This window comes from Pseudophryne corroboree, chromosome 1 (assembly GCF_028390025.1).
Source record: "Pseudophryne corroboree isolate aPseCor3 chromosome 1, aPseCor3.hap2, whole genome shotgun sequence".
NCBI classification, from domain to species: domain Eukaryota; kingdom Metazoa; phylum Chordata; class Amphibia; order Anura; family Myobatrachidae; genus Pseudophryne; species Pseudophryne corroboree.
This window is the reverse complement of record NC_086444.1, coordinates 1,125,853,980-1,125,881,266: the sequence shown is the minus strand read 5'-3', so window position 1 is coordinate 1,125,881,266 and position 27,287 is coordinate 1,125,853,980. Positions and strand designations below refer to the sequence as shown.

General features: G+C 42.8%; 1 protein-coding gene and 1 pseudogene across 4 annotated transcripts in view; both read right to left on the bottom strand.

The window, feature by feature from the left end:
• The window catches only part of SLC2A9 (solute carrier family 2 member 9), a 724,331-nt gene that overhangs the window by 670,944 nt on the left and 26,100 nt on the right, over positions 1–27,287 (bottom strand). For all 4 annotated transcript variants that reach the window (XM_063923094.1, XM_063923104.1, XM_063923114.1 and 1 more), the window contains exon 2: positions 17,470–17,529. In XM_063923094.1, the coding sequence (XP_063779164.1) occupies positions 17,470–17,529 (60 nt within the window). The remainder of the gene's footprint in view (positions 1–17,469; positions 17,530–27,287) is intronic.
• Positions 24,913–25,031, bottom strand: LOC134949786 (5S ribosomal RNA; annotated as a pseudogene).

Here is a 27,287-nt window from a genome sequence, read left to right as displayed (position 1 = left end):
TATTCTGTTATATATATTGTTTGTATTGTAGTGTATAATTTGTATTGTAAACCCCCTTTCAGAAATAATCCACTGTGGTGTCGGAACCCAGCGGTTAATCACAATTGGTGTTGTGTCCTCATTGCCCTGCTAAGGTTTAAAGTGTACTATTATTGCATAGCATTGCTGTAGAAGGTTTAAAGTGTATCTCTGGGTGTGTACGCGCTGAAAGTACTTTGTACCGTCAGCGCGGCGTGTGTACGCAAAGTCCGTACACTGTACGGGACTCTGATCGCAAATAGCGTAAAAGGTGCGTAGAGTGTGAACTAAGTATTGCGGCCGCAGTGGCTAAAGGTTTAAAGTGTATTGACGGTGTGTTTAAGGTATAGCTTTTATTCCTGTAAAGATCATCGACATTATCAATTGGGGGCATCGTCCAATTTTCCACATTTTTACTGCTTAACAGGTCACAAGCAGACATAATCTATCAGCATAAGGGTGGACGGGGGATCCTACGTATCCTTTTCTTGGTCGGTGGATATACTGAAAGCCCTACTTAATTGCTGATTAGATGGTGTCTGCTCTGTATGGTTTGTAGAGATGCTGGTAAGAACTCGTAAGGTAAGCAGGTAAAAAGTTATTTAAAATCTGTGAATTTATTTTTGGCGCCAAATGCGTACACAACAAAAGCGTACACCCATACCCTGTGCATACTCTCCCACATTGTTGCCATAACATTCAGATTACTAGATTCGTAATATAAACAAAGGAAGTAAGTGTAAAACACAAACGCAGTCTGGCCTAGTTATAAAGGTTTATACAGAAAAGAAACTGTGTGGCGTGTTAAGTGAGCAATTATAGTTAATATTGCTCACATTTATAGAAATTGTATGATTTGTGCTATTGCGGACGTACGGTTTTTTACACGTGTCTCGGACAAGGTACAGAACTGCACACGCGGCGTAAGCACGGTTGTGTGTTTACGCAAATTGCGTAAGAATACGGTCGCTAAGTACAAATTACACAATAGTTCGTTTAGTTTAGAGGTGACACAGTAGCCACGTTACAATAACACAAGATTGCCCAGCTTCCAAAGTTTAGTATAAAACCCTTATTTACTGTATTGCCTCTGGGAGTAAAGCTGCTTGTCTGAATGATAATTTTCTGTACAGAAAAATAAAGTACATTTGAGTGAGCGAGTGCAGGAGTGAGTGGATACTGAACCCAAGAACTAAGTGAACAAGGTGGACTAAAGTGGTCTAAGTGTGCACACTGTGTTAGTAGAGATCCGGTGGCGTAGGGTTCGCAACCCTGCGTTATTAAGAGTGGACTAAAGTGGTCTTAGTGGACTGAGTGGTGTCCCATACAACTCTGAGGTGGTCTACTTAGTGGTACTAAGTGGTCTACAACAATCGTAGGGCATATAGATAACTAGTATCTATAGGCTGTGCTATTGCATCACACGTCCGTTTGTTCTGCACAGAGCAACGTGATATTATTGTATCATCTGTGGAAGAGCATATGCAGACGTGATTGTATAGACAAAGGGGTTTTTCTTTGAAAACTTCGGGAAATCTCCCTGGTGGGCTTCACTGGAAAGGGTGAAAAATAGTTATCTAATTTCTCTGTTTTTCACCCTACAAACAATTCCAGTGAAAGAAACCGAAAAGGAAATTTTCACTGCCTCTCTCAGGAAAATATTCCAAACAGAACTTCCACCGAAAGAAATTACGGTGTAAGGTCTGATAGGAGCCCTAAGCTGGGTACATTGCCTTCGCTATCAACAGTGTATGGTAGTACTGGCCAGCGTGGGCGCGAGCGAGTGGAAGGCGCTCAGGTATACCTCCACCGTCTACTTATATTGAGTATTTTGGCGTTTGTGGGAATTTTTTAAAAGGTGTTAGAAGAGACCCACAAATATGGGAGCCAGTTGCTCAAGTAAGAGACGTTTAAACAGGGTTCAGGCAGAATCGTGGCCAAAAGGCTCCGCAAGGTTAATCATGTGTGAAAAATATGGTTCACACACAGAAGGTTTATGCAATGAGTGGATATGTATGACTAACAATGATAGGGAACCATTCCCTAGGGTGGGCAGCTTTGAACTAGAGGTACTGCAGAATGTAAGCAGTAGAATATGTCTTCTTAAATCCAGAAAACAAAGGATTAGACATAATGATTGTTTAAAATTATGGCAACAGGAGGGGGATATGCAAAGAGAACAAATTCGTAAAACAGGTTCAAGACCTAGCGGGAATGAGAACACAAACACACCAGTGTCGACACAGGTCGAAGGGGAAGAGATGGCTACAGTCAATGGTATATCCGTAAATGATAGTAGTATGCAAAAACAATGTATTAACCCTAATTTTTGCAAGATGTATCCTGTTTTGAAGTCTTTTCAAGGTTATAGGTCACAAGAAGATGAAGGATCCAGCCAAATTCCAGCTCTCCTCCAAGCAGTCATTTTGCAGGAAACTCAGGTGGGACCTGTCCAACCAGGTAGAGCAGTAACAGTATTCCCCAATGAAAGAACTGGTGAAGTCACAGCTACCGGTAAGTATGAGACAGTTCATTGCACAGAAACAACAACACCACACAGTAAACAGATTAGGAACGGAACGGTAGGATTACACCCTGTCTTGGAAATAGTAACTCCCAATGGGGGAACCGATAGTCAGGAAGTAGTCCTCACCAGGAATAATGCAATGTATTGCCCGTGGCCCAGAGATGAGCTGCGATCAATGATTTCAGAATTCCCCGACCCTCGGAAGCATTTAGCCAGATGTCAGAAATGTATCAGAGATCTGGGTAATGCGTATGAACCGACAAAAACACACTGGCGGATAGTTTTGAAAGCGTGCCTACCCCCTAATATTGACACCCAAAAATTTACCACTGATTGTAGGCTAGAGTCGGATAGTCCTATGACTGACAATCAGGAAAATATAGAACGAATTAATAGGCAACTAGAGTTGTGTGTCCACTGAGTGGAGAAGAATTTTCTCCATAAAACAGAGGGAAAATGAATTGACATCTGAATATTTCCATCGGGCCCTGCAAATAATGGATAGATACATGGGGGTATCAGACACAGGGAACGATACGAATTACAGGAAGGTAGCTGTCTCTGTGCTAATGGACGGACTCAATAAGACAGTGAGGGACAGAGTACAAACATCTTTGCCTAGTTGGAAAAAGGTCACAGTAGCTTGTCTTAGAGAATGTGCGATTGAACACCATAAGAATATTGCTAGGCGTAGAGAACTGCAGGAGGAGAGGCTGAGGATTGAAAGAATACAGGCCCTTACACCAAAGTCTCATCAACCTAAACCCCAAAACACGGATAGTAAGAAAGGACCTAGGATATGCTACACTTGTAGGAAGGAAGGGCATTTTGCCAGGGATTGTAGGAGTAGTAGAACACATAGCCAATATAGACCCCTAGACAGAGAAAACAAGCCACGTTATTAAACACATAGACGGGATCAAGGGACATATAGTAAGGAATCACGATACAATATAGAAAAACACAGATTCGGTTAATGGAAAGAACAGAATAAATGTAACTTTACCATTTTGACAGAACTTACTGGGATTAGGAGGAGGCCTCTAAACTTCTGCTTCTCTCTCTAGCAGAAGTGACCTCTAAATAACTTAACAGGAGTTTTGTTAGAGATGGTAAACATATTGAGCGCTCCCAACCAGGAAGCACAAAATATGTTAGATATCCACGAAGACTAATGTTGCATTTTCACTGCTTTAGATGCATGTCCATCACAGGTAGAGGAAATTATCTCAAAGATACCAGGTTCCCTATGAACTTAGAATGGACAAGACACTGGATTGATGGCTGGGATAGTCCCAGTAGAGATATAACACACATAGAATTTTTTTTAAGGTGAACAGACCGATTAGGGAATCATTCCCCGTAGTGCCCAATCCAGATGTCAAACTTTGTAAAATCTTCTTTGCCTTTACAAACTTACCTGTTACTAAACCCTGTGATTTGTCTTCAAAGTTTCCTCTTCATTTCTTACGTTCACAGACAGGATTACAGTTCAAACGTCACATGCCTACTCGGTCTTTTCAGAGTTCTGCCCAAACCCAGTATATCTCACCAGCATAGGGACACCAGTATCAGTTTGCCTGGCCATGCACAAAGGGTGGAGAATGGGAATTCTGGTGAAGGGAGACTGTGCATAGATACCGATATACATGATGGTGTGACAGCCTGATGGTGAACGCAAATCTGACAAATTTTCTTTTTATTATTTCCCCTCTCTTTTCACTTTCCAAAGATGGTTCACTTCACACAACAGTTAAACACATTGAAATGCAAGATTTATGTTCCCTACAGAAAGGTCGGTGACCCGGAATGAACCCGTTACAAAGAGCAGAGTGTAGAGAACATCGTATCACTGGAGTGTCTGTTCCGGGAAGGTTGAGAGGCAGTACTGTTGAGACGGCACCTGAGCGCGGAGAACAACAAGACCAGAGGCGGTTGTCGCACCAGTTATTTTTCTTTTCTCCATCCCCCACTACCCTCCTTCTCTTTCTCCCCCTTCTTGTTTCCCTTCTCTTCCCTTAACAAGATGGACTTACCCCAAGAGACTGCGTTCCGGGTTTTCCTGTTAATCCTGATGCTGACCAGGACAGTCTGTTTCGGTGAGGGTCCCATAGAGGTCGAGAAAGGATCTGGAATGGGTTCTGATGGCGGGGATGGATTTGTAGAATCTCAAGAGCAACACATCACTCGAGCAAAGGCGAGTATCAGAAAGCGATCTGGTAGTCAGGGAGCTCGGAGGCACTGTGAAGGGTTATTGGCTGAGGAAAATTGCATTTGTAAGAATTGTGAGAACATAGTCGAGGATGGGTGCATCCAGAGATGTCAGTCCAGCCTTAATATCAACATGGACCGTCATCCATTGAGTGATTACCACTCACTAGTGGGTAAGTTCTTAAACCAGACAGAATGCTGGGTGTGCTCACAAGTACCTCGAGGTCAGAGCAAGTCAGGATTAGTACCGTACCCTTTAGCAATAGATGAGGTACTCGAATTACGGGGTGGGAGACCGGTGGACAAGAAATTCAATATTTCTAGGCCCCCTAGTTTGAAGCTCCACCAGTGTAGATAGATCCTTATTATGTTTCAATATTTCCAATTACCGAAAACCGGGAAATTGGGAAGTGACGTGGAATAACCAGACAATGACCTTTTCGCACAGAGCTGATAGGATACCCATAGACTCTGAACTTGTACGCCAAATAGCCAACAGTGGAAGGTATTTTCGGTATAGGTATACTCGAGGAAGCAAGACCATGTGGGTTGGAGAAGTATCACCAGGGTACTGTGCTCATATCATCCAGCCCGGTACTTGTACTGAGCAGATGGGAGAACTAGGGATTGGGTTTTTCACTTGGAAAGTTTGTAATATGGTAATGTCATATTCTGTCCCCTATGTTCTCCCCGATGATGCCTATTTCATATGTGGGAGGAAGGCGTATAAGTGGCTTGCCCCGAACTCAGAGGGATTGTGTTATGTTGGAAGAGTGTTGCCAGAGGTCATGACCATAACCCATGATAAGATAAAAGATGTTCACCGCTCAGGCTCCTTATACTCATACTCACTATGAACACATCGTCAAGAGACACCTCATAGAGAGGACAGAACATGTAGCCTCTGATTTGATCCACGAATCCACCGGGATTCAATACCTTCTCGCATTAGACATCATCCGTACTGCCAGAGGAATTATAAATTATAGGTATATCCATGTGCTAGCGAACTTGATAGATAATATCACTGAGATGTCTGACGACACCTTCAGGTATACGGGAAGGGAGTTACAAGCTTACAAGACGGAACTCATCCAGCACAGGATGGTCCTTAATTATATCACAGCCGTGACGGGTGGGTACTGTGTCACTTTGGCAACTCAGTATGGTGTCAAGTGCTGTACGTATATTACAAACAGCACTGACGACCCCACAGAGATTATCGATCAAAAGATGGATGATATATTGCAGTTGAAGTGGGAGTTCCGGAGGAGACACAACCTTACCCTGACCGCTGTGGGTAATGAGCTGACCGGCTGGGTCTCATGGTTGAACCCACGAAATTGGTTCTCAGGATTAGGAGAGTGGGCTCAAAATGTTATTATGAGTGTAGGAAAGTTTCTCCTTTGTATCCTGGGAGTCGTCATAATTACTGGTTTGATATTTAGGTGTGTTCGAATTCTGACGCGGCGCAAGCACGGCACAAATTTGATGAGTTTAAGGAGCGAGGGCATTGTTATAGCAGCAGATTTAATTTACGACCCATCCATAGAGACAGTGTTATGATAAGGATTGCAAATGAATTCCATGGCCTGTTTCTTTCACCCGTTTTTCCTTTGTCTCCCCCTCTGCCCAGATACACCCATCCGGAAAAGACATCAGCCCTACCCAAGAATGTTTATGAAAATGTTATGTGAACGTATTTTAGATATGTGTCTTATCTTCATCTCTACAACCTTCAGTTAATGACACACATAGTCGACAGGTGATATCCACATATACTAGCCCTCACATATGTTCCCCCTCCATGTATCATCAACTAAATGTGCACCCCATTTGTTGGAACAAGAAGCCGAAAAGAGCTCGGTAGTGTTTGTCGGCCCACTTACAGACCCTTAATACGGGATAAGAAGGATTTAATGTATACTTCGCAATACCTCGAAGCTTATCTAAAACGTATACGGCACGATGATACATGCCCCTCAGACATGGATTCATGCATACATGCTTTTTTACTATCCCACTAGGTCCTACATTTCCCGCCTACAACTTTCCTCCGACCATCCAATCGTCTGTAGATATTATATTGATATTTTTATGTTTAGTGATTAGATAGTGGCAGTTATTGGTGACTGCCAAAGGGTGGACTGTCAAAGTCGAAAAATATTGCAGAACACACAGCACGTATAAACTGCACACACATGCCCACTGCGCGTGCACTTGTTCTGCCGTGAGTGCACATATCAGCAATTTGCGTTTGGTCGCTCCCGCGTGACCTTCGCATCGGCACGTGGTATGGGTATTTATGGCAGAGTTTGGGTACGCATGGAGAGCCATCAAAACACATTACATATTTAATCCAAGTAGTGCACAATGTACACATAGTCTCCTTGCACCACATCAGAAAGTTATAGCTGTTTAAATGGTTGCAGAACAAAGGGATTCACCTTTACAGGATAAGAGGGGACAGACTAAGGTTATAAGGTGGTATTTGGTATCCAGCTGTAGGGTATTTTAAGGGAAACATTCCGGTGTTGGTCTGCGGAAGATCGCATGTTCCTGCGGATAGTTATGTGCAGAAGCAGAATATAGATATAAACTGTATTTACTGTATATTATGTATGCGGCAGGAATCCAGAGGAGACCACCCACAAGAGCAGTTGAGAAAGACATCGCCTACCTTTTCAAATCAACCTATGACCTCTCCTGTACTGTAAAGGTGCATCCCTGTGTCCAATAGACAAAGGGATTACAGTATCCATTGTATTGCTTTTGGAAGACTTGTATAAATAAAGCCTGCTGCAGAGCGGCCAGTCACAAGACTCACAACGTTATCTATTTGATTACGGAGGACTGGACCAGGAAGCGCACGCGAATATTCTCACATATGTACATTGACTGTAGCCATTATTCTGTTATATATATTGTTTGTATTGTAGTGTATAATTTGTATTGTAAACCCCCTTTCAGAAATAATCCACTGTGGTGTCGGAACCCAGCGGTTAATCACAATTGGTGATGTGTCCTCATTGCCCTGCTAAGGTTTAAAGTGTACTATTATTGCATAGCATTGCTGTAGAAGGTTTAAAGTGTATCTCTGGGTGTGTACGCGCTGAGAGTACTTTGTACCGTCAGCGCGGCGTGTGTACGCAAAGTCCGTACACTGTACGGGACTCTGACCGCAAATAGCGTAAAAGGTGCGTAGAGCGTGAACTAAGTATAGCGGCCGCAGCGGCTAAAGGTTTAAAGTGTATTGACGGTGTGTTTAAGGCACAGTATAGCTTTTATTCCTGTAAAGATAATCGACATTATCATTAGACAATAAAGCCTTCATAGTAGGATTCACAAGTGGATCAGAAGTGCTTGTGCAGCAAACAAATGTGTGATGGTTTCAGAAACCTACCTATTAGTTGATGAGCTCCATCAAAGCTATTGGGATCTAAAAGCCTAAATTGGTTTTATAACTAATATATCCATATTGCTGCATGACCATTTGTATATATTCCAACTTCGTACTTGGTCCTGCCTTTATTACTGAACTACCCCCGATGAAGTCGACTAGACGAAATGCGTAGGGTCTGTCAGTCACGAGTTAATAATACAGTTTGTGAAGAGTCTCCCTGTTGAGCTCACACCTGTGAGCTCAATAGCCAATGTGCTGTGAGCTGTTAGCATATTGCAGAAGTCTGGTCCCATCAGCTGCTGATCACAGGACTGTGGTCACCGGAGGGTCGTGATGTCATAGACCTCCACCCTAATGCGTTTTGTCATGTATTTCGTGAGAGGGTTGTTCAACCCTCAACCCTGTTGGTGGTCAACGGCGGGAGTTGTAAATCCATGGGGCCCTGTGATGGTGATCCTGTATCTGCTGGGAGTATTGATTGTGAAATCTTGTGGTAACCAGCCCACACTGGTTACATAAGGGTGAGAGTAGTATTGGTTTTATAGTACACAGTGACTAATTTTATGTGTTACATTGAAATGTTTATGCACTATGGAGAGCCCCCCTTTATGCCTTTTTCATTTAACAGAGATTATATATATATTTAGATGTGAAAACAAGGTTGATTGCCACTTTAAAAATAATGTGCAGACCTGCACAAAGTCCCGATTGCGGCTATTACATGTAGCCCATCACCTGTATCATTTTTACCACAAGTCTATTAGACAAATCCTTGTTTTGACCTTGAATAGATTTATTTACATGATTTATGTCACCCACGAGGTGAACTGTTTTTCAAAGTAAACATTATGTATTTTGGACAAAGTCTCACATGAGCAAATAGTTTCTGCAAAGCTGGAGATTGTCCTGGTCTCAGGGATACAAAGTTGGCAAATCACTTTGTCTCTGTCACCCTGGCACTGGATTAGAGAAATAAAACCAAACGTTCTGCTGAGTGAACCATATGACTTGCTCATCTCTCCCCTGATGCATAGCGAGTTCTACACCAGTTTCTGCAGTGTGTCTTGTATGACTTTTCCCTGTGCATGGCCACAACAGTGGCATCCACACAGATTTGCCGGATTCTGCCACTTACATTGGCATTGGCGTATCTGTAATGGGTGAAAGGTGAGCGGTGCATACGTGCCCCTAGGTCTAGGGGCGCCCACATTGCACAACCTGCACCCATAAAATGATGCTTAGTCCTCCAGAGTCCCACTGCAGCCAGCGCAGCAGAAAAAAATCACCAGAAAAATGGTGTGGCGGCCATATTCTCTGAGATTTGCGCATATGCACTAGAGATGTCCCTGGGAACAAAGAGCAGGCACCATGTTCCCGGAGACCTTTGCAGTAGACTTTAGCACAAAGCTATAGTCTACAGCCATGACAGAGAGCAGGGGGCTTGCACAGAGCCTGGACATGGGCGATCTCTTTTCTTAAAATGCCCCTGACAGAGCTGGGAAGCATGTACAGTGCAGTAAGGGCATGATTGCGCCATTGTAAACATAAGCAGACTGGGAAAGAGACGTACTTTCTTTGATGTGTGGCAGGCATTAACCAGATGCACATATTACAGGTGCTAACAGGATCGCATATCATGAACATTTTGCTCTGAACTCTGAATTGGCCTTAAAGTAATTTATTTTTTTTTTACTTGTAATAAAATCATTTTCAGAAACAAAATAAATAACTAGTACCCGTCTCACACTGCAATCCCGGGTCTAGCCCAGTTCACTGAATACAGGTTTTAAGCTGTGTTACAGTGGCTTGAAACCTATTTACACTGCAGGCTGAACCCAGGAAATTGCTGAGGCTTCTCCTCTGCCGGTGCTTGGAAATTACATCATCTCCAAGCGCCAGTGAGCCGTCAATCCATAGAGTTTGAATGGGACTGGATTGCTGACCAGATGACACTGTCCCGTAACCCGAGTCCTTCCTGGTAAAAATGCCAGGGCACTTGAACCGAGTTATTTTTTAAGGACCCTTTCACACCAAGCCACGACCTGTATTAACCCAGCAATAACCTTGGTCAAAAGCTTGGGGCTAAAAGGGTAAAAGTAATACAGAAGAAGCTTTTTCCATTCACTGCTCAATACAGGTACTGTAGAAGAGTGCAGCTTAAAAAAAAAAGCTTGTAAGTCACCCGCATTGAATACGCCTCTCCTTTTCCAAGTATTGCTATTAGTCACCCATAAATATAGGGATTTTAGTATCAAATCTGTATGCAAAGGCATGTACCGTTTCCTTCTGCTTACTATTCACACTCAGCAGCCTTGTAGCAACTCTCCAATATAGCCTTAGGATAAAGTCTGTTTAATAGGAGCAATTAAAACTTACAATGACAGGTTACTTTACAGATCTTTATCTGTCAAAGTTCTGTTGGTTGATTTTCTACCCGTGATGGCTCATGGCTATATGTATATGGAATAGAGATTCATCACATGTATGATAACTACTACTTCTACTAATTTGTTGCATGTTACATGTATTAAGTACTTAATGCCCCTTAGGAGGATATGGAAAAATACAGTCTACATACTATATTTATCTTTTTTCATGTCAGCTTTGTTTCATTTGAAATTGAAGGCTGTAGGGCAGTGGTTCGCAAACTTTTTTGAGTCACGGCAACCTAGAGTATCAGATTTTTATTCACGGCACCCCTAGGCCAAAAAAGTTTCTTATTGAGAAATTTATAAAAAAGTCTTAAATGACGTTAATTGTGTTTATATGTCATTCTTAAGTTCAATTATGTGATGTGGGACAGGATTTGCTTCTGTATGTCCATATATTTTATGATTGCCAGTCACAAGCACTGCTTTTTTATATTACATTACCATAAATAATTTGTATTCCTGGACCACCAACCCAGGGCAGCTCTGCAAGTGTGCCGAGGCACAACAGGGTGCCATGGCACACAGTTTGAGAACCACTGCTGTAGGGTGTTCTGTAGGGTTTGGAAATTCAGATTCATTTAGCAACTTTGATACAATTTTACCAAATGTGCAACACAAATATGACAGTAAAGTATCATAAGTAAGGTACAGGACATCTATAAAAAAAAAAAAAACGTGCCTTCTCTACAGGAATGTCAATGGGACTGCCAAATTTGGTCAAGTTTCCCAAGAGAGTTGGAAGTAGGCAGGATTGGGGTTGTCATAACGGGATTCACGCTTATAAAAAGGAAAGGATTAGGGAAATACTAGTGTCTAGCTAAAATCGTGTGATTTTTTTTGCAATCCAAAACCTGAAATTTGGATTTAAAATTTGAATTCCAAACCACAGGAAGATTCGAATCGGGACTCAATTCGGATTGGATCTCCTCGGGGTAGCCATACCAGATTTTGAACCTGTTCGGATCCACAAAATTTGGGTGGTTATGGATTTCTGGAGAACTGAACCACACATCTCTAATTAATAGCTAACTTGCCCATAACGCGTGTATATGGACATCTATTGAAACTTTGTAGACGATGAGACATGCAAATATTCTAGGGGTTCACTCTGCAATCATTCTAGAATATTTCTGCCTCCATATATGTGACAGGTCGCCGGCAGTTGGTAGAGTTAGGCAGTTAGCGTTGTCTATGGTGTTTTTCTTGCTTCTCGTCTGTGTTTCTCAAAATTTAGATGCAATCTAGCAAAACCGATGTCATATTCGGAATCAGCACCATAAAAATACCCCAAAATCACTCTTTATAAGATTGGCAATAAAATGAGTGTTGCCTAGTGTTATTACAGATTCTAGAAAGTCACACTGGATGTTTGGGGCATCTCTGAAAATCCTCAGCTTCTTGGTAACTTGATCCAGAGCCGCACTCAATTGCTGATGTTCATGGCATTGAGCGAAAACTCTAAAAGCTCTTATGCCGTATGTTTTAAACAGTGCGAACATAAACTTTGTTGCGATTGAGACGCACGGTATCAGAACTTGGAAGAGTGCTGTGCATTTTTGGGCAGTGGCTAAAGATACACCCAGAGATGGTACTTCTTACAAGGGTGTTATAAGACGGTTGCAGGCGTGTCATTGAATTGGTTGTGTTCACAGACACTTAATCGCTCACACTGGAGTGCAAACTCAAGTGTATAATCTGCACTTGCCATAAGGCCGATGCACGTAGTGACACACCAGCCAGTATTACAGTGTCTACAGACACTGACAGTGAGGTTCTCAGTCCTTGCACATGCATAAGCATAGATATTCATCTGGGAAGGACTTTGTAATGGAATTTGCATAAAATCACAGATGGACAACCGCAAATAGATAAAGCTGTGTGCACTTCTGTATCCACCTCTAAATAAGGCCTATAATGTGATTACAATTAAATCAGAGTTCTTGTCACATGAGATCACAACAGCAAACAAAAGCCCAGCTCAGCTTTTCCGTGGAGATGCTTTGTAAGCTACCATGCCTGCAGCCTGATGAAACCCTTTCCAAGGCAAGATGCAATGTGTTTGTAAATTCTTTGCAGATAAAGTATCCACCAATCGGGCTGGAATCTCCACAGTGCCATCAAAGGAGTGCCAAACTACCAAGCCTGCCAGTGTAAGCCATCTGTTATCCTGGACCAGCTTGACCAATGGATGTAAAGGACATTGCTGAAATTGCCCAAATGTTGCATCCCACTACCTCTGATCTGGACCCGGCCTCTACCAAGCTCCTAATAGGGTGTATGGACATAATTGGCCGTGTATTTGCAAAAATTATTCAATGCGATCTACAGACAGGAAATTTTCCTGAACCCTTAAAGGCAGCAATTGCTAGACCTCTTCCTTAAAAACCTGATTTAGATACTGACTGCATGACCAACTACAGACCGGTTTCAAATTTTTTCTTTTCTAGGAAAAGTTATTGAGAAAGTGGTTGCAAATCAACTGGAAACCCGCCTGACAACCCATGATATTTATGATCCATTCCAATCAGGTTTCAGGAGAAAACAGCACACTGAAACAGCCCTGGTGTGTGTGTTAAATGATCTTCTGATGGCAAGAGACAGAGGTGACTGTTCAATCTTAATCCTTCTGGATCTCTCTGCAGCATTTGATATTGTGGACCATAGGATTCTGATTGAGTGCCTGAAAAATTTCTGTGGACTGGTTGGCACAGTCCTTAGCTGGGTCAAATAATTTCTCACCAGCAGGTCACAGAGAGTTTTGTCACCTGTGACACTGCCATGTGGTACCCCACAAGGTTCTAGACTATCCCTCATGCAGTTTGCAGTATACATGCGACGCCATGGCCTGGTCTACCACTGCTATGTAGATGATACACAACTGTACCTGTCCTTTGCTCCGTTTACTGAGAACCCAATAACAACCTAAAATGGCTGTCTAGCTGAGTGCCAAGAGTAGATGAGCTTCAGTTGGCTGAGACTCAATCCTGATAAAACAGAGGTCCTTATGATAGGACCCCAACATTAAAGGACAAGACTGCAGCATAACCAATCAACTGGACTTACACTTGGGGATTCAGAATTACAAACCACTGATCATATGCGGAATCTTGGCCATTGGCGTTTCTATAATGGGGGCTGTGTGTGTGAGGCACACGGGCCCCCAGGTCCAGGGGGGCCCACCCCGCACACAGTGCACCCATTTGCTTAATACTTACCTCTCTGAAGTCCCCCGTCGAAGCCATCCCTTTTTCGGCAGCGCAATAAAGTTTGAACACTAGGGGGAACAAACGCTATTGCGCCTGCTGAAAACCCCATAAAGATGGCATGGCGGCCATTTTTCCAGAGTTTTGCGCATGCGCAGTAGCAAAATCTTCAGTGAAATGGCCGCCGCGCCGTGTTCCCGGAGGTTTGCGCATGCGCAATAGAGTCTGGTCTCAGACTCTATTGCCGCTGCGGAGAAGGATGGCATCGCGGGGGACCCAGTAGAGGTAAGTATTAAATGCTGTGCCTCGGTCAGAGAGGAGGGGGCCCCTGAAGCAGAAGGCTGCACACGGGCCTCCTCCTCTCTTAAAACGCCCCTGATCTTGGCTTTTCCTGGATGGTGGCTAGACACTTAAACACCAGGTATCAGCCACAATCAAATCCTCATTCTTTCATCTGAGGAACATAGCCAGAATCAAGCACTTAATTCCCTCTGAAGATCTGCCAAAAGTCATACATGCATTTGTATCATCTCAATTAGACTACTCCAATACCTTGGTCTCTCAGCAAAAGAATTGCACCGCTTACAGCTGGCACAAAATGCCACTGTCAGGCTGTTAACCAAACAGCCCCGTTCCAGCCACATAACACCCATTCTCTACTCACTCTACTGGCTGCCTGTAAGATGGCGAATCGACTTCAAGATTGGCTTACTGACTTTCAAAGTCCTACATGACCAGGGCCCAAGTTACGTGAAGCAGCTTCTGATTGCATACTGCCACACTAGATTACTACGATCTGTTGATGAAGGACGTTTAACAGTAACTAGAACCTCCAGTAATTTATCTGGGGGTCGAGCTTTTAGCCATGTGGCTCTGACTCTATGGAACTCACTTCCCCGCACAGTGTGAGAGACCCCAACTATAGAATCCTTCAAAGACAGACTGAAGACTTTCCTGTTTACTTAAGCATCTCTATAAGTGTCTCTTTAGTATCTCCATGCTTCTGTATTTTATGAAAAGCTTTTCTGTACTTCATTGTTTCTGTACTGTATTATGTTAATTCTGTTAAGTGCCTTGAGTCCTATTAGAGAAATAGCGCTATATAAATATTATTATTATTATTATTATTATTATTATTATGGTAATTTTAAAGGTACTTTTTCACCATATATATTTAATTAGCCATACAAACAGCAGATGGCTCTTATAGGCAAAGTTTTTATGTGAAAAAGTGAAGTGAGTACAGCAAGTTTCAGAGGAGAAGGTCAAGGCTGCGGGATAGTGTACGTGCTGGGAAGAGCTGCTTATTTTTTATAGAGTAGACCTGGAATAATGATTCAGAGGAAGAAAACAGCAAAAAGAATTAGAAATACTTGCGTAAATGGCACGTTTATGTGGTTCACTTTGGCTACAGATTTTGGGGGTTATTCAGGTCGCATCTCTCCCATCCTGCATGTGCGTGCGATTGGGTCGTATTAACTGCGAACGCCTCTGCCTGTTCGTGGGGCAGGCGGGAGCATTTGTTGACCATTGCGGGGGTGGCGCAGGGAAAAAAGGGGGTGTTAGCGGCATTTTTTGGGGCTGCTGCATTTCGTCACATGCAGCCACTCTGATTGAAAAAATGGCGATGGGACTCCTGCTGTCACATCCAAGCTGCGCCGGCAGAGGCTTCCCTAGTTTCGGCGACCAAGCACTAATTGCGGTGCAATCGCAATTAGAGCATTGTCGCAGTTGGTGGGCAGTGGGTAGCAGGCACCCTTGCCCTGCGATGGGCGGCCCCCAGCATGCGAATGGAAGGATTACAGATTTTGCTAAAAAGCTGAATCGGCAATACTTACTGAGTATGGTCCATTATTAGTTGTTTTCAAAGATCACACAACATCTATACACAGAGGCCCAAACAGAGAACCAGTGCTGGTGAGCCAGACCCTAATTGGTTTCCGTAACCATGGGCCTAATTCAGATCTGATCGTAACAGCAATCTTTTTCTCTAATGGGCAGTGCAGGTGGGGCAGATGTAACATGTGCAGAGAGAGTTAGATTTGGGTGGGGTGTGTTCAAACTGAAATCTAAATTGCAGTGTAAAATAAAGCAGCCAGTACTTACCCTGCACAGAAACAACATAACCCACCCAAATCTAACTCTCTCTGCACATGTTACATCTGCCCCCCCCCCCCCCCCCCCCCTCCCCCTGCAGTGCACATGGGGGGTAATTCCAAGTTGATCGCAGCAGGAAATTTTTTAGCAATTGGACAAAACCATGTGCACTGCAGGGGAGGCAGATATAACATGTGCAGAGAGAGATAGATTTGGGTGTGGTGAGTTCAATCTGCAATCTAATTTGCAGTGTAAAAATAAAGCAGCCAGTATTGACCCTGCACAGAAATAAAATAACCCACCCAAATCTAACTCTCTCTGCAAATGTTATATCTGCCCCACCTGCAGTGCACATGGGGGGTCATTCCGAGTTGTTCGCACGCAAGCTGCTTTTAGCAGCTTTGCACACGCTAAGCCGCCGCCTACTGGGAGTGAATCTTAGCTTATCAAAATTGCGAACGAAAGATTAGCAGAATTGCGAATAGACACTTCTTAGCAGTTTCTGAGTAGCTCCAGACTTACTCGGCATCTGCGATCAGTTCAGTCAGTTTCGTTCCTGGTTTGACGTCACAAACACACCCAGCGTTCGCCCAGACACTCCTCCGTTTCTCCAGCCACTCCCGCGTTTTTCCCAGAAACGGTAGCGTTTTTTCGCACACTCCCATAAAACGTCCAGTTTCCGCCCAGAAACACCCACTTCCTGTCAATCACATTACGATCACCAGAACGAAGAAAAAACCTCGTAATGCCGTGAGTAAAATACCTAACTGCATAGCAAATTTACTTGGCGCAGTCGCACTGCGGACATTGCGCATGCGCATTAGCGACTAATCGCTCCGTTGCGAGAAAAAAATAACGAGCGAACAACTCGGAATGACCCCCATGGTTTTGCCCATTAAAGAAAGATTTTGCTTTTGCGATCAGGTCTGAAGTAGGCCCCATATCCCCTGTTCTCTTACCTCCCATTTGCACAAACTTATACACAACTAACTTTTAGTGAGAAAGTGACAATGCTATATCGAGAAAAAAACATACAGATACCAAGTACAGATGTATGAATGTAATTACAATGCATGCATCAATGATTTGTAGCCCTCATTCCAACAATGAGGGCTCCATGTTACTGCTGTACCCTATATTTTGGGGTGTGGATCATAGGGTCGATAGTAACTAGGTCGACAGTCATTATGTCGACCACTATTGGTAAAGTGACCGGGAACCCCAATTAGTGCACCATGCCCCCTCACATGGCTCGGGCAAGGTTGCTATTCCCAATCGTAGTCCATGTGGATCGTAAAGTATGAAAAAGTTCAAAAAATTTAAAACTCATGAAGACCTTTTTCCATGTCAGCCTTGTTCATGTCGACCTTCTGACATGTCGACATATAGACCATGTCAACCTAATGCATGTTGACCAATAGTGGTCGACCTAATGAGTGTCAACCTAAGTGCAGTCGACCCAAACACCGGATCCCATACTTTCTTACAGGTTACAACAAATGTAGACGTGCTTTTACAATGTTCTATCTTTTTTTTTTTTTTTTTAAACCCCCACAAAGTAGTAATGTGATCATTTACCTTTTTAGGTTTCCCTTCCTTCACTTTTATGGGTGTGCCCATTATAGCATTTTCTTTCTCCTATTAAAAAACGACAGCATTAATGAGTTGTAAGCAAAAACATAACTTACCTATTTACTACATAGATACAATGTCTTGCCTCAGGTGAAGTTTGATAAAGTAAAGGGCAGATTTAACCACAAGTGATATTCTTGTTATCACTTGTTGCTAATCTTAAATGGTGCTCCAGCCAATCAGCTCCTTACTGTCATATGTTTGAAAAATAATAGTTATGCCAGGTACACACCAGGATGGCATTGGTGCGATACGTTGTTTCCAGGCAAATCAGAATGACATATCATCCAGATCGTGCAGAGTATACCTGCGATCGCGTGCTCCTGCGGGTCGGTTGCAATATCTTCTGATTAATCAGAAGACATCATTAACGATGCCATGCTGATAAATCATAGAAGGCAGAGTATTCAATAGAAACACCAGTCGAAACCAACTAGAAATTACCTATATGATGCTAGCGTAATACAACAGGTATTCTCAATGTCTAGGCTAAAGTAGGAGCCATAGAGTTAGCTAATAAAACCTCAATCAATAAATATGAATTGTTCCTTTCTTTCAGCTGAATGGCCCAAATCTATATGGGCGCAGCTTGAGTAAGTAAAGTCTGAGACTGGCCAGCATTCCGTACCTTTGGCAATCTCGGACTCCATTACACCCCGCCAAATGTCTCAGGAAGACCCAACAAAAATTCTCTCCTAAGTGCTGGATTCATGCATTCCCTTTGAAAAGTCCAAGCCTTAATTTTCCAAACACACCAACGGTAACCATCTTTATAAGCATTGTAATGTATTGCTTAACAATATGATGTGTGAATACATGCCTAATAGAATATGGGGTGTGTCCCACAGAAAAAAGAGAAAATGCAGATGTACACTCTATACTACTGTACTAAGCACTGCTAATCAGAATAATTATAATAAACTCTGCAATCTAACAGAGCAAAATTCAGGCGCTAACCATAATTTTGGGCAAAAACATGAGCCCACCAGCCCCGGCCAGGTGATCTCATCTGGTGGGTTCCTAACACTAAAGATCAAGTCCAGGGCATTGAACCCCCCGGGTCATCACAGGCCAATGAGGCATCACAGTAGTGAGAGGTTTAACTGTTAATAAGTGTTACATAAGTAAGTCTTACATAAGCAGCTATGTGTTAAGCGTGTTTCATAGGCGAGTAGTAATAATGAGAATTTTAAAAGGTGTCACATTGGTAGAAAAAAGTGCTAGATTAAGCACTATAATGCTAAAAGGGTGTTAGAGTAAGAACTATAATATGATGCTCCAAAGAAGCCAGGTTACACCAACCCAGAGGACCCCGTACCCCAAACTCGTCCCTAAAACTGACAAATTGTATATATGTAACTCTGTAGAAAGTGTAAAAGTCAAATTGCTATCTAACAAATATTTAAAATGCCAGCTCTAATATATACTGTGGACGCCTGCGCATCTTATTACCATGTGCTATGAATGTGCGCTATATATCGCAAAAACACTACATCCCATAAGAGGAAACAATACACCCACACATTATCTGAGTTTCAAAGCTCATTGATGTATATATTTGTTATTAAAAGGATATGTATTCAATATATCACAATGTACAGTATATATATATAGTTACATGGTTACAATTTATACAGTAAGCAGTTATTACAAACTAATTCATTATAGACACGGCCAGCAATACAATTACCATATTTTGCTCAAATAAAGTCTCCACTCCATATCACTCTCTCTCTCTCTCAGTAAAATCATGCAGCCACTGGACAGACATCATCTCCACCATCATCTGGGACAAGAAGCGCCATCTCTGTCTGTGTGTGTGTGTGTGTGTGTGTGTGTGTGTGTGTGTTCAGCAATACACTGAGTCTCTTGGGGGCATATACAAATCTCTTGTTACTGGTCTAGGGGAGGGAACTTTCTCATTCATGATGAGTCATTGGTCAGTTCATATGCAAGCCTTGAAGACATCAAAAGGGCTGGCCTGAGTTTCCTGTCCATCACATGCTTTAAATTGAATGTCCATTGTTCTCATCAGAATTGTGGCTTTATATTCCTACATTCAATCATAACTAATCATGGCAATGTGCTACAACTTAATAACAGGCATCAAATGAATCTACACATTAATCTGGTTACTTTGACACCAAGCACGACATGTCCATCTTGCTCCGCTCCAATAATAAACATACATGACGTTACTCCATTATATAATTTAAAACATTATGATGTCTGGTGCTTGATATGTTCAATTTATGTGCTGCATGAAATATGTGTCGAATCTATCTTTATGGCATGTCTGTGTAAATGCATATGTTACCATATATTGCTGTGTTCGCTACCCTTACTTGCAAGCATAGCGACTCATAATGTGTGGAGTCTGTATGTTCTCTCTATGTAATATTTGTGACTTCGACAAAAGTTAAACCAGCGATCCATGCTAATTAAAAACACCCCAGGGCAGGTGGGGGGCATGCTAATCCAAGATGAAGGAGTCTCGGTCTTCAATTGTACACATATAGACTATATGGGGGGACCTTGGGCTGCACGCCCTAATTACAAAGATACAAAGATAATAAGAAGTGCTATCATGCTGAGACTTATAGTTGCACACAGACAAAACAAAATGCAGATGCACACTCAATAGTACTAAGCACTGGTAATCAGAATAATTCTAATAAACTCTGCAATCACAGTGTAGAAGAGTTGTAGGTTTTTGCAGTTATTTAAGAAGCATTAAGCATTGTTATAGACCTGGGCACAACAAGTGTACATTACAGTACATCCGCTACAAGTTTCACAGTTCTACATTATCACATTGGATATTTCTGTTCTGTGTTCATTCCAGTGCAAATTGCTAGCCCTAATTCATTACTGTGATTGTACTATTACCTTTGAGAAAGCTATAGAGTAACATTAGGAGAGCTATTAGTGATGCTGGGTTCCTGAGTTTCTAGTTCATACTGTGTCCATTTACATTTCTTTTACTCTCAATGTATATTGCTCACAACAGGGCACCACAGCGGGTGATGATAGGAAACTATATTTCAGTATTCATTGTTAGAACAGTGAGGTGTGTGTACTTATGATTTATGCTGTTTGGACATTATGTTTGTTATCCATTCTCTTATTGTGTTGTTTTATGGGCTACACTGCTCTAGTTGTCCTACTCTCCTGTCCTTCATTAAAATAAACATATCAAGGAGTTCTCTGAGTTAGGGGGTATTCAATTAGCTCTGACAATTACACAACTATCAAAATCACCTTCCTGCATATTCCATTGTGGCCATTATCACCTGTTTTTAAGGCATTTTTTCCAATGTCTTTTTACTTCTTTTTTTTAAAAATGGACTGCGTTTTTGCCGGCGCAGGTGTGAAAACATATGGATTCAGCGATCCACGTTTTATGCTCCTGATGAATGTTTCGCCTAGGCAAAAAAATGGCCCTGCTATTGCATAGGACGAACCTCCATTCACCCTAAAAAATTGCAAAAAGTGCTATTTTTTCACCTAGGTGAAAGAAACTGCACTAATTGAATACCCCTTAGTGTGATGGTGTACGATTTAGATTAATCGTTACCAGGACATACCATTACAATAGGCATTGGAAGAATTTTCTGTTATGCTGAATTTAAATCTTAATATTTTCATCTCAGGTGTCACTGTCACCTTAAACAGTAATATTACTTGGAGAACTGCCACTCCTAAATTATTACTTCGCAAGTGAGAATCATTTGACTTTCTCCTTAAATATTATATACTATATGTCATATATTATATGTGTGTTGAATTGTGTACCATAATTTTATCATACTATAATTAAAAGTTAAGTTTTAGTTTTTCAAGCGTGCCCCAACACAGAGTCTCTCTATTTCCTTTGTAACTTTGACACGTACTATTGACTCTGGGTGCACCACCAACAACAGTAACTCCTTAAAGACCGATACAGGCATTTCTTATGTATATGCACTGTTGGTTCACAAGGGACAAATTTTATAAGAGCCCATTACAAAGAAAAATTTCTTTAGGGTCCTGTGCGGCACCAAATTGACCTTCTCCATGGCATTATGTGTATAAGGTGCTCTACTATGTGGCATTACGTATAGAAAGGGCACTACTGTATGGTCTAATGTGAATAAAGGGGGTAATTCCAAGTTGATCGCAGCAGGAAATTTTTTAGCAGTTGGGCAAAACCATGTGCACTGCAGGGGAGGCAGATATAACGTGTGCAGAGAGAGATAGATTTGGGTGTGGTGAGTTAAATCTGCAATCTAAATTGCAGTGTAAAAGTAAAGCAGCCAGTATTTACCCTGCACAGAAACAAAATAACCCACCCAAATCTAACTCTCTCTGCACATGTTATATCTGCCCCCCTGCAGTGCACATGGTTTTGCCCAACTGTTAAAAAATTTCCTGCTGCGATCAACTTGGAATTACCCCCAAAGAGCAATATGGTGTGGTGTAATGTGAATAAGGAGCAATTCAGTGTGATGTAATGTGAATAAGGGGCTCTACTGTGAGGGGTAACGTTTATAAGGTAAAATAATACTACTGTGTGATTTAATATAAATTATGGACACTATCGTATGATCAAATGTGAATAAAGTTGCAGTACTGTGTGGCGTAATTGGAATTGGGGGTACTATTGTGTGGCCATGCCCCTTGCCAGCAAAAACACACCCCTTTTTGGGCTGTGTGCCAAATGTGTGAACTGTTCCTATTTAAAATATTGGGGGTACAAATACCAAAATAAGGACTGCTATAGGTGAGGGGTGATGGTGCTAGGAAAGAGGTACAAGGTCAGAGGCGGAACCAGCGGTGATGCTAGGGGGCACCAGCCAAAATCTTGCCTAGGGCATCATATTGGTTAGGGCCGGCTCTGGTGGCACCAGAAAGTACTATAGTGATCATCAATCTTTTTAGATTTCACTTCTTTCATGTTTATGGGGGCTTCTATTTTAGCATTTTCTTTTTCCTAATAAAAAACAAAAAACAGCATTATTTAGTTCTTCTGTAGGCAAAACGTGTAAACATACAGCAAAGATAATATTTCTCAATCTCATGTGCAGTTTTGCCAAACTGGCATCAAAGTCCTGAATCTAACTCATTCTCTTCACAAAGTGAGATTACATATTTCATTGTGGTACTGGAAAAAAAGAACATTCCACAGGCCATTAACAACAGTGAAGCAATCTAGAGCCGTGAGCGCTGAGTCAGGCCCAAGTCCCAGTGCAAACAGGTCCTGCGCATATCTGCATGCTGGCAATGGTCCTCAGAACCTGTTCGCACTGGGACTTGGGCCTGACTCAGCGCTAATGCTACGCTTCGCCAAGAAGGAGGCGCATAGGAGTGGTGATAAAATCAGGTATAGACAGACCAGGAATACCCTAACTAGGGAGATCAGGGCAGCAAAGAAACGCTACGCTGACAAGCTTGTGACCAAATTCTCAAACAATGACCCTCGATCACTGTGGAAGGGTCTGAAGGCTGCCACCAACTGCAAGGGTTCCACTCCCTGCTCCAGCTCTAGCCAACAGCTGGCAGAGCAACTGAATGGCTTTTACTGCAGATTTGAAAAGTCCCATGATGCTAGCAACACTCCCACTCATCCTGACACAGTGCTGGTGGCTATGGCGGATGCAACCCCTTGCTCTCAGGGTACCCTGTCCACTCTTCAGGTGGAGGCAGTTGAGGTGGCTAAGCTGTTTAGAAGGTTGAAGCCCAGGAAGGAACCTGGCCCAGATGGCGTGTCTCCATCCACTTTAAAAACATGTGCTGAACAGTTGACCCCGGTCTTCACAGCCATTTTCAACCTGTCATTTGGAAATTGTGTGGTCCCAGCTTGTCTCAAGCGCTCGCTCATTATTCCAGTACCAAAGAAATCTTCAGCTCACGGCAACCTGAATAATTACAGGCCGGTTGCACTAACTTCGGTGGTGATGAAGATGCTGGAATGACTGATACTGAATCATCTGAAGTCCACAGCAGGTACCGTCCTCGACCCTCTGCAGTTCGTCTACAGGGCAAACAGATCAGCAGAAGATGCGATGAATCTGGGTCTGCACTTCATTATGCAGCATCTGGATTCGTCAGGTGTCTATGCTAGGGTTCTGTTTGGGGACTTCAGCTCTGCATTCAATACTATTAATTCCAGGCATTCTCCGTCCTAAACTGCGCAGCTCAGGGGTACCAGAAACGCTATGTTCCTGGATGGTGAATTTTTTAACAAACAGGGAACAACGGGTCAAGATGGGTAAATTCACCTCTGGCGTTAGGACGACTAGGGATGTGTTCTTTCCCCCTTCCTATTCTCACTGTAAACCAATGACTGCATTTCTGAAGACAAATCTGTGAAACTCCTCAAATTTGCAGATGATACTGTACCATGCTCATTGGACTCATCAGAGACGACGAGGAGTCGGCTTATAGGAGGGAGGTTATGCGGCTGGCCACCTGGTGCAAGGCATTCAATCCAGAGATAAACACTAAAAACAGTTGAAATGATTGTCGACTTCAGGAAACACTCCCCTCCAATCCCCCCCACTCACAATTGCAGACAATGTAGTAACTGTGGTGAAAACCTTCCGATTCCTGGGGTCCACAATCTCCAATGATCTTAAGTGGAAGTCTAACATCGAGGGAATTCTGGGGAAAGCCCAGCAGAGACTGTTCTAACTACAAGAACAAAAAAGGAGCGACCCGGCACTGGTCATACAAAGATACACATTTAATATGAAAATACCAAAATTGGACGATTTTACATATAAACCCTCAAATCTGTGTCCAGTTTGGTGGTGCGCCCAGAGCCAGGAAGAGTACATGTCAAAAAGGGGAGAAGAAAGAAGGCTCTTGTGTGGGCGCACTCTTAATTAATCTAATTAACTTATAATAATTATCCAATTAGTCATAAGTAATGCTGATAAAACATAACTTTATTGCGATATTCCTTAAAATCAGTGTAATTGCCCATTGTAGAAAATATGATCCAAGGTAAGTTCCGTGCACATTGGATTGGATTGAGAAAATATATAAAATGTTCTGGTCCTGCCTCAGGGAGTGAGATAAGAAAGGATGTAGACACTTCAAAGTCGTACATCCATTTCAACCCGACCAGTACAGACAATCTGTATTAATGAAACCACTATATGGTCAATAGAGTAGTAAGTCTGTCAGGGTTAAACTTTTTGACAAGGCAGTACACAATTCATACTGCTTGTCAGGAAACTGCACAATTGTTTTGAAGACCTATATCTATGTATATACTTGGAGGGCTAATGTTGGTCCTTCAGATTGACCTTTATACAATCTCAGAGGAAAGTTAATGAAAATTTAGAAACAAGTGGTGATGCCGCTGTTGGTGTCACATACAGCACATCATACGAAATGATTGATAATCTACAACACTGGGTATTCCCTGTGAGTCTCCTCCTCAAGTACTGACCCAGCCCAACACTGTTTCGCTTCCAAGATCGTACGAGATCGGGCATTAGCAGTGTGGTTTGATAGTAGAGAAGGTGGGTCAGACTCCAATGAGAGTGCACCTAAATAAGAGGATGTGACAGTTTGATCACAAGAATAAAAGTGTGGATCTGCTTTCTATGTTAGGCAGGAGACATCAAATCCCACACTGTGGTATTGTGCCCCCTGGATCATAGATGAGAGTCCACGGAAATGAAAGTAGTGAAAAAAATTAGAGACCTCACAAATTTGCTTGTGACATAAAATGGAGTAATCTTAAAGTTTAGGCTGAAGGAGTTACTAATAAAGTATACTATAGGTCTGTGTGGTTATGCTCATCCGTGACATAAAGATATTTGAACAATTTTTCCTTTTATCAGCTATGCAGAATGCCTGAATACATAGGAGAGAGGCCAATGTTACTATAATGGCCAAGTGGATGACTGTGTAACCAAAAGGACACACATTTAATGTTAACTATGATCGGGCCTATCAGGGCTCCGTGAAGTTAACCACAGATGTATCGGTTAGTACAAGGTGCAATCAGTGCCGGATTAAAGGGGGGGCCCAGGGGGTACGTACCCCCGGGCCCTGATCTCTCAAGGGGCCCCCCAGCTGGAGCTGCTGTCTAGGAATGATTCTGCCCGTCTCCAGGCACCACAACCTTCACCATCACTCCCAGCGCTGCTGATGGCAATGGAGCCTGGGGAGAAGTAAACTCGTCCCCAACGATTGCACCGCTCATTTGCCCATCGTCCTTCAATGGGCTACGTACTGACTTTTCCTGAAGCCACGTAGCCAACAGCAGTAGCATCACGGTTCTCTCCCTCCTCCCCAAGCAGCAATGGCACCTCCTCCTCCCCTCACATGCTTGCAGTCATGATGACCAGGCTCCGCGGCACCTCTCAGGTCGTAGGTAGAGAGGTATGGTTGCTGCCTTAGCCCATCAGACTCATCCACCGCTGGTTGTTACAAGATAAATCACTGTGACCGGGCGCTGCTATGATGCGTTAATCGATAGCAGTGCGCACAGTCACGGCTGTCCCCAACTCCCACTCCCGCTTTCGTCAGTCTCAACCTGGCAACTCCACCTCCTGCCCCTGCAAAATCAGCAAAGCATGAGGAGTGCTGCCCTTACATGGAACCTCACATCCCAGATGAACAACCCCCAGCCACAAACATTCCCCCAAAAAGTTACAAGTGAGTGCCATCATGATTTAAAAATGTATAAGGGGTGTGTGTAGGGGAGGGGTGATAGGTATATATTTATATAAGGGGTGTGTGTGATAGGGGGCTATTTACATATGTATATACGGGGTGTGTGTGAGAGGGGGTGATAGCTATATAAGGAGTGTGGGTGGTGATAGGCATAAAGTATATAGGGATGATTAATATAAAATATACAAGGGGAGTACACAAAATTACAATACAGTATATACTATATACGAAAGAAGACATAAATACACTATATATATATATATATATATAAAATATATTCTTGTAATGGTCCGTCATTGGATGTGTTTTATATACCACAGCTGCTGCAGGCTTTGAATTTGGAGGGCAGCCGGCACGTAATCCCTTGTAGTCCCCAAGTGCCAGAGCGATGTATATCTCTCTGTCTCTATGTATGTATAGGATCTGGGGAGGAGGCACAGACACAGTGGGCACAGCCTTAGTACAGCACTGATATGAGGGAGAGGGCTCCCCTGTTTTACGTGCCCTGGGCCCCCCGAAGGCTTAATCCGGCCCTGGGTGCAATCACAAAAATGCTGCAGCTGGGAAAGTGAACCAGCTAGGCCTAAAAACAACAATCACACTGAGTACAGAGTAAATTTCTAAAGGATACAGGTGCAAATCATATATAAGTCTAAGTATGACTGCGTTCAAATATGCACTTATATGCTGCGGCTAGAGGCGATAGATCCGCTGTAGCCAAACACAGTAACAGTAATAACAGGTAGATCACTGATATTAATGCAAATAGCTGAATCCAAACAAAAAGTAGGAATGCACTTTCATGTGCTGCGGCTGAAATCAGCGGATCAGTTATAACCGGGTGATAGAAATTCCTGACCTGAGTATACTCAAGAGTGAAGTGCAGTTTCCTGTGCTGCGGCTAGAACCGATGAACCCGCTGTGACTGGATTGGAAAACGCGTTTTGCCTCGTAGGGCTTGCTCACTTCCTGGGAACTGTAAATTGAAGTTAAAACACCAATGCAGCAGAAGATAAATTGAAGAACACTGGTGATGCTGGGGATCGATGACAGAGCACCGATGGTGACTGAAGATCGATGATGGAACACCG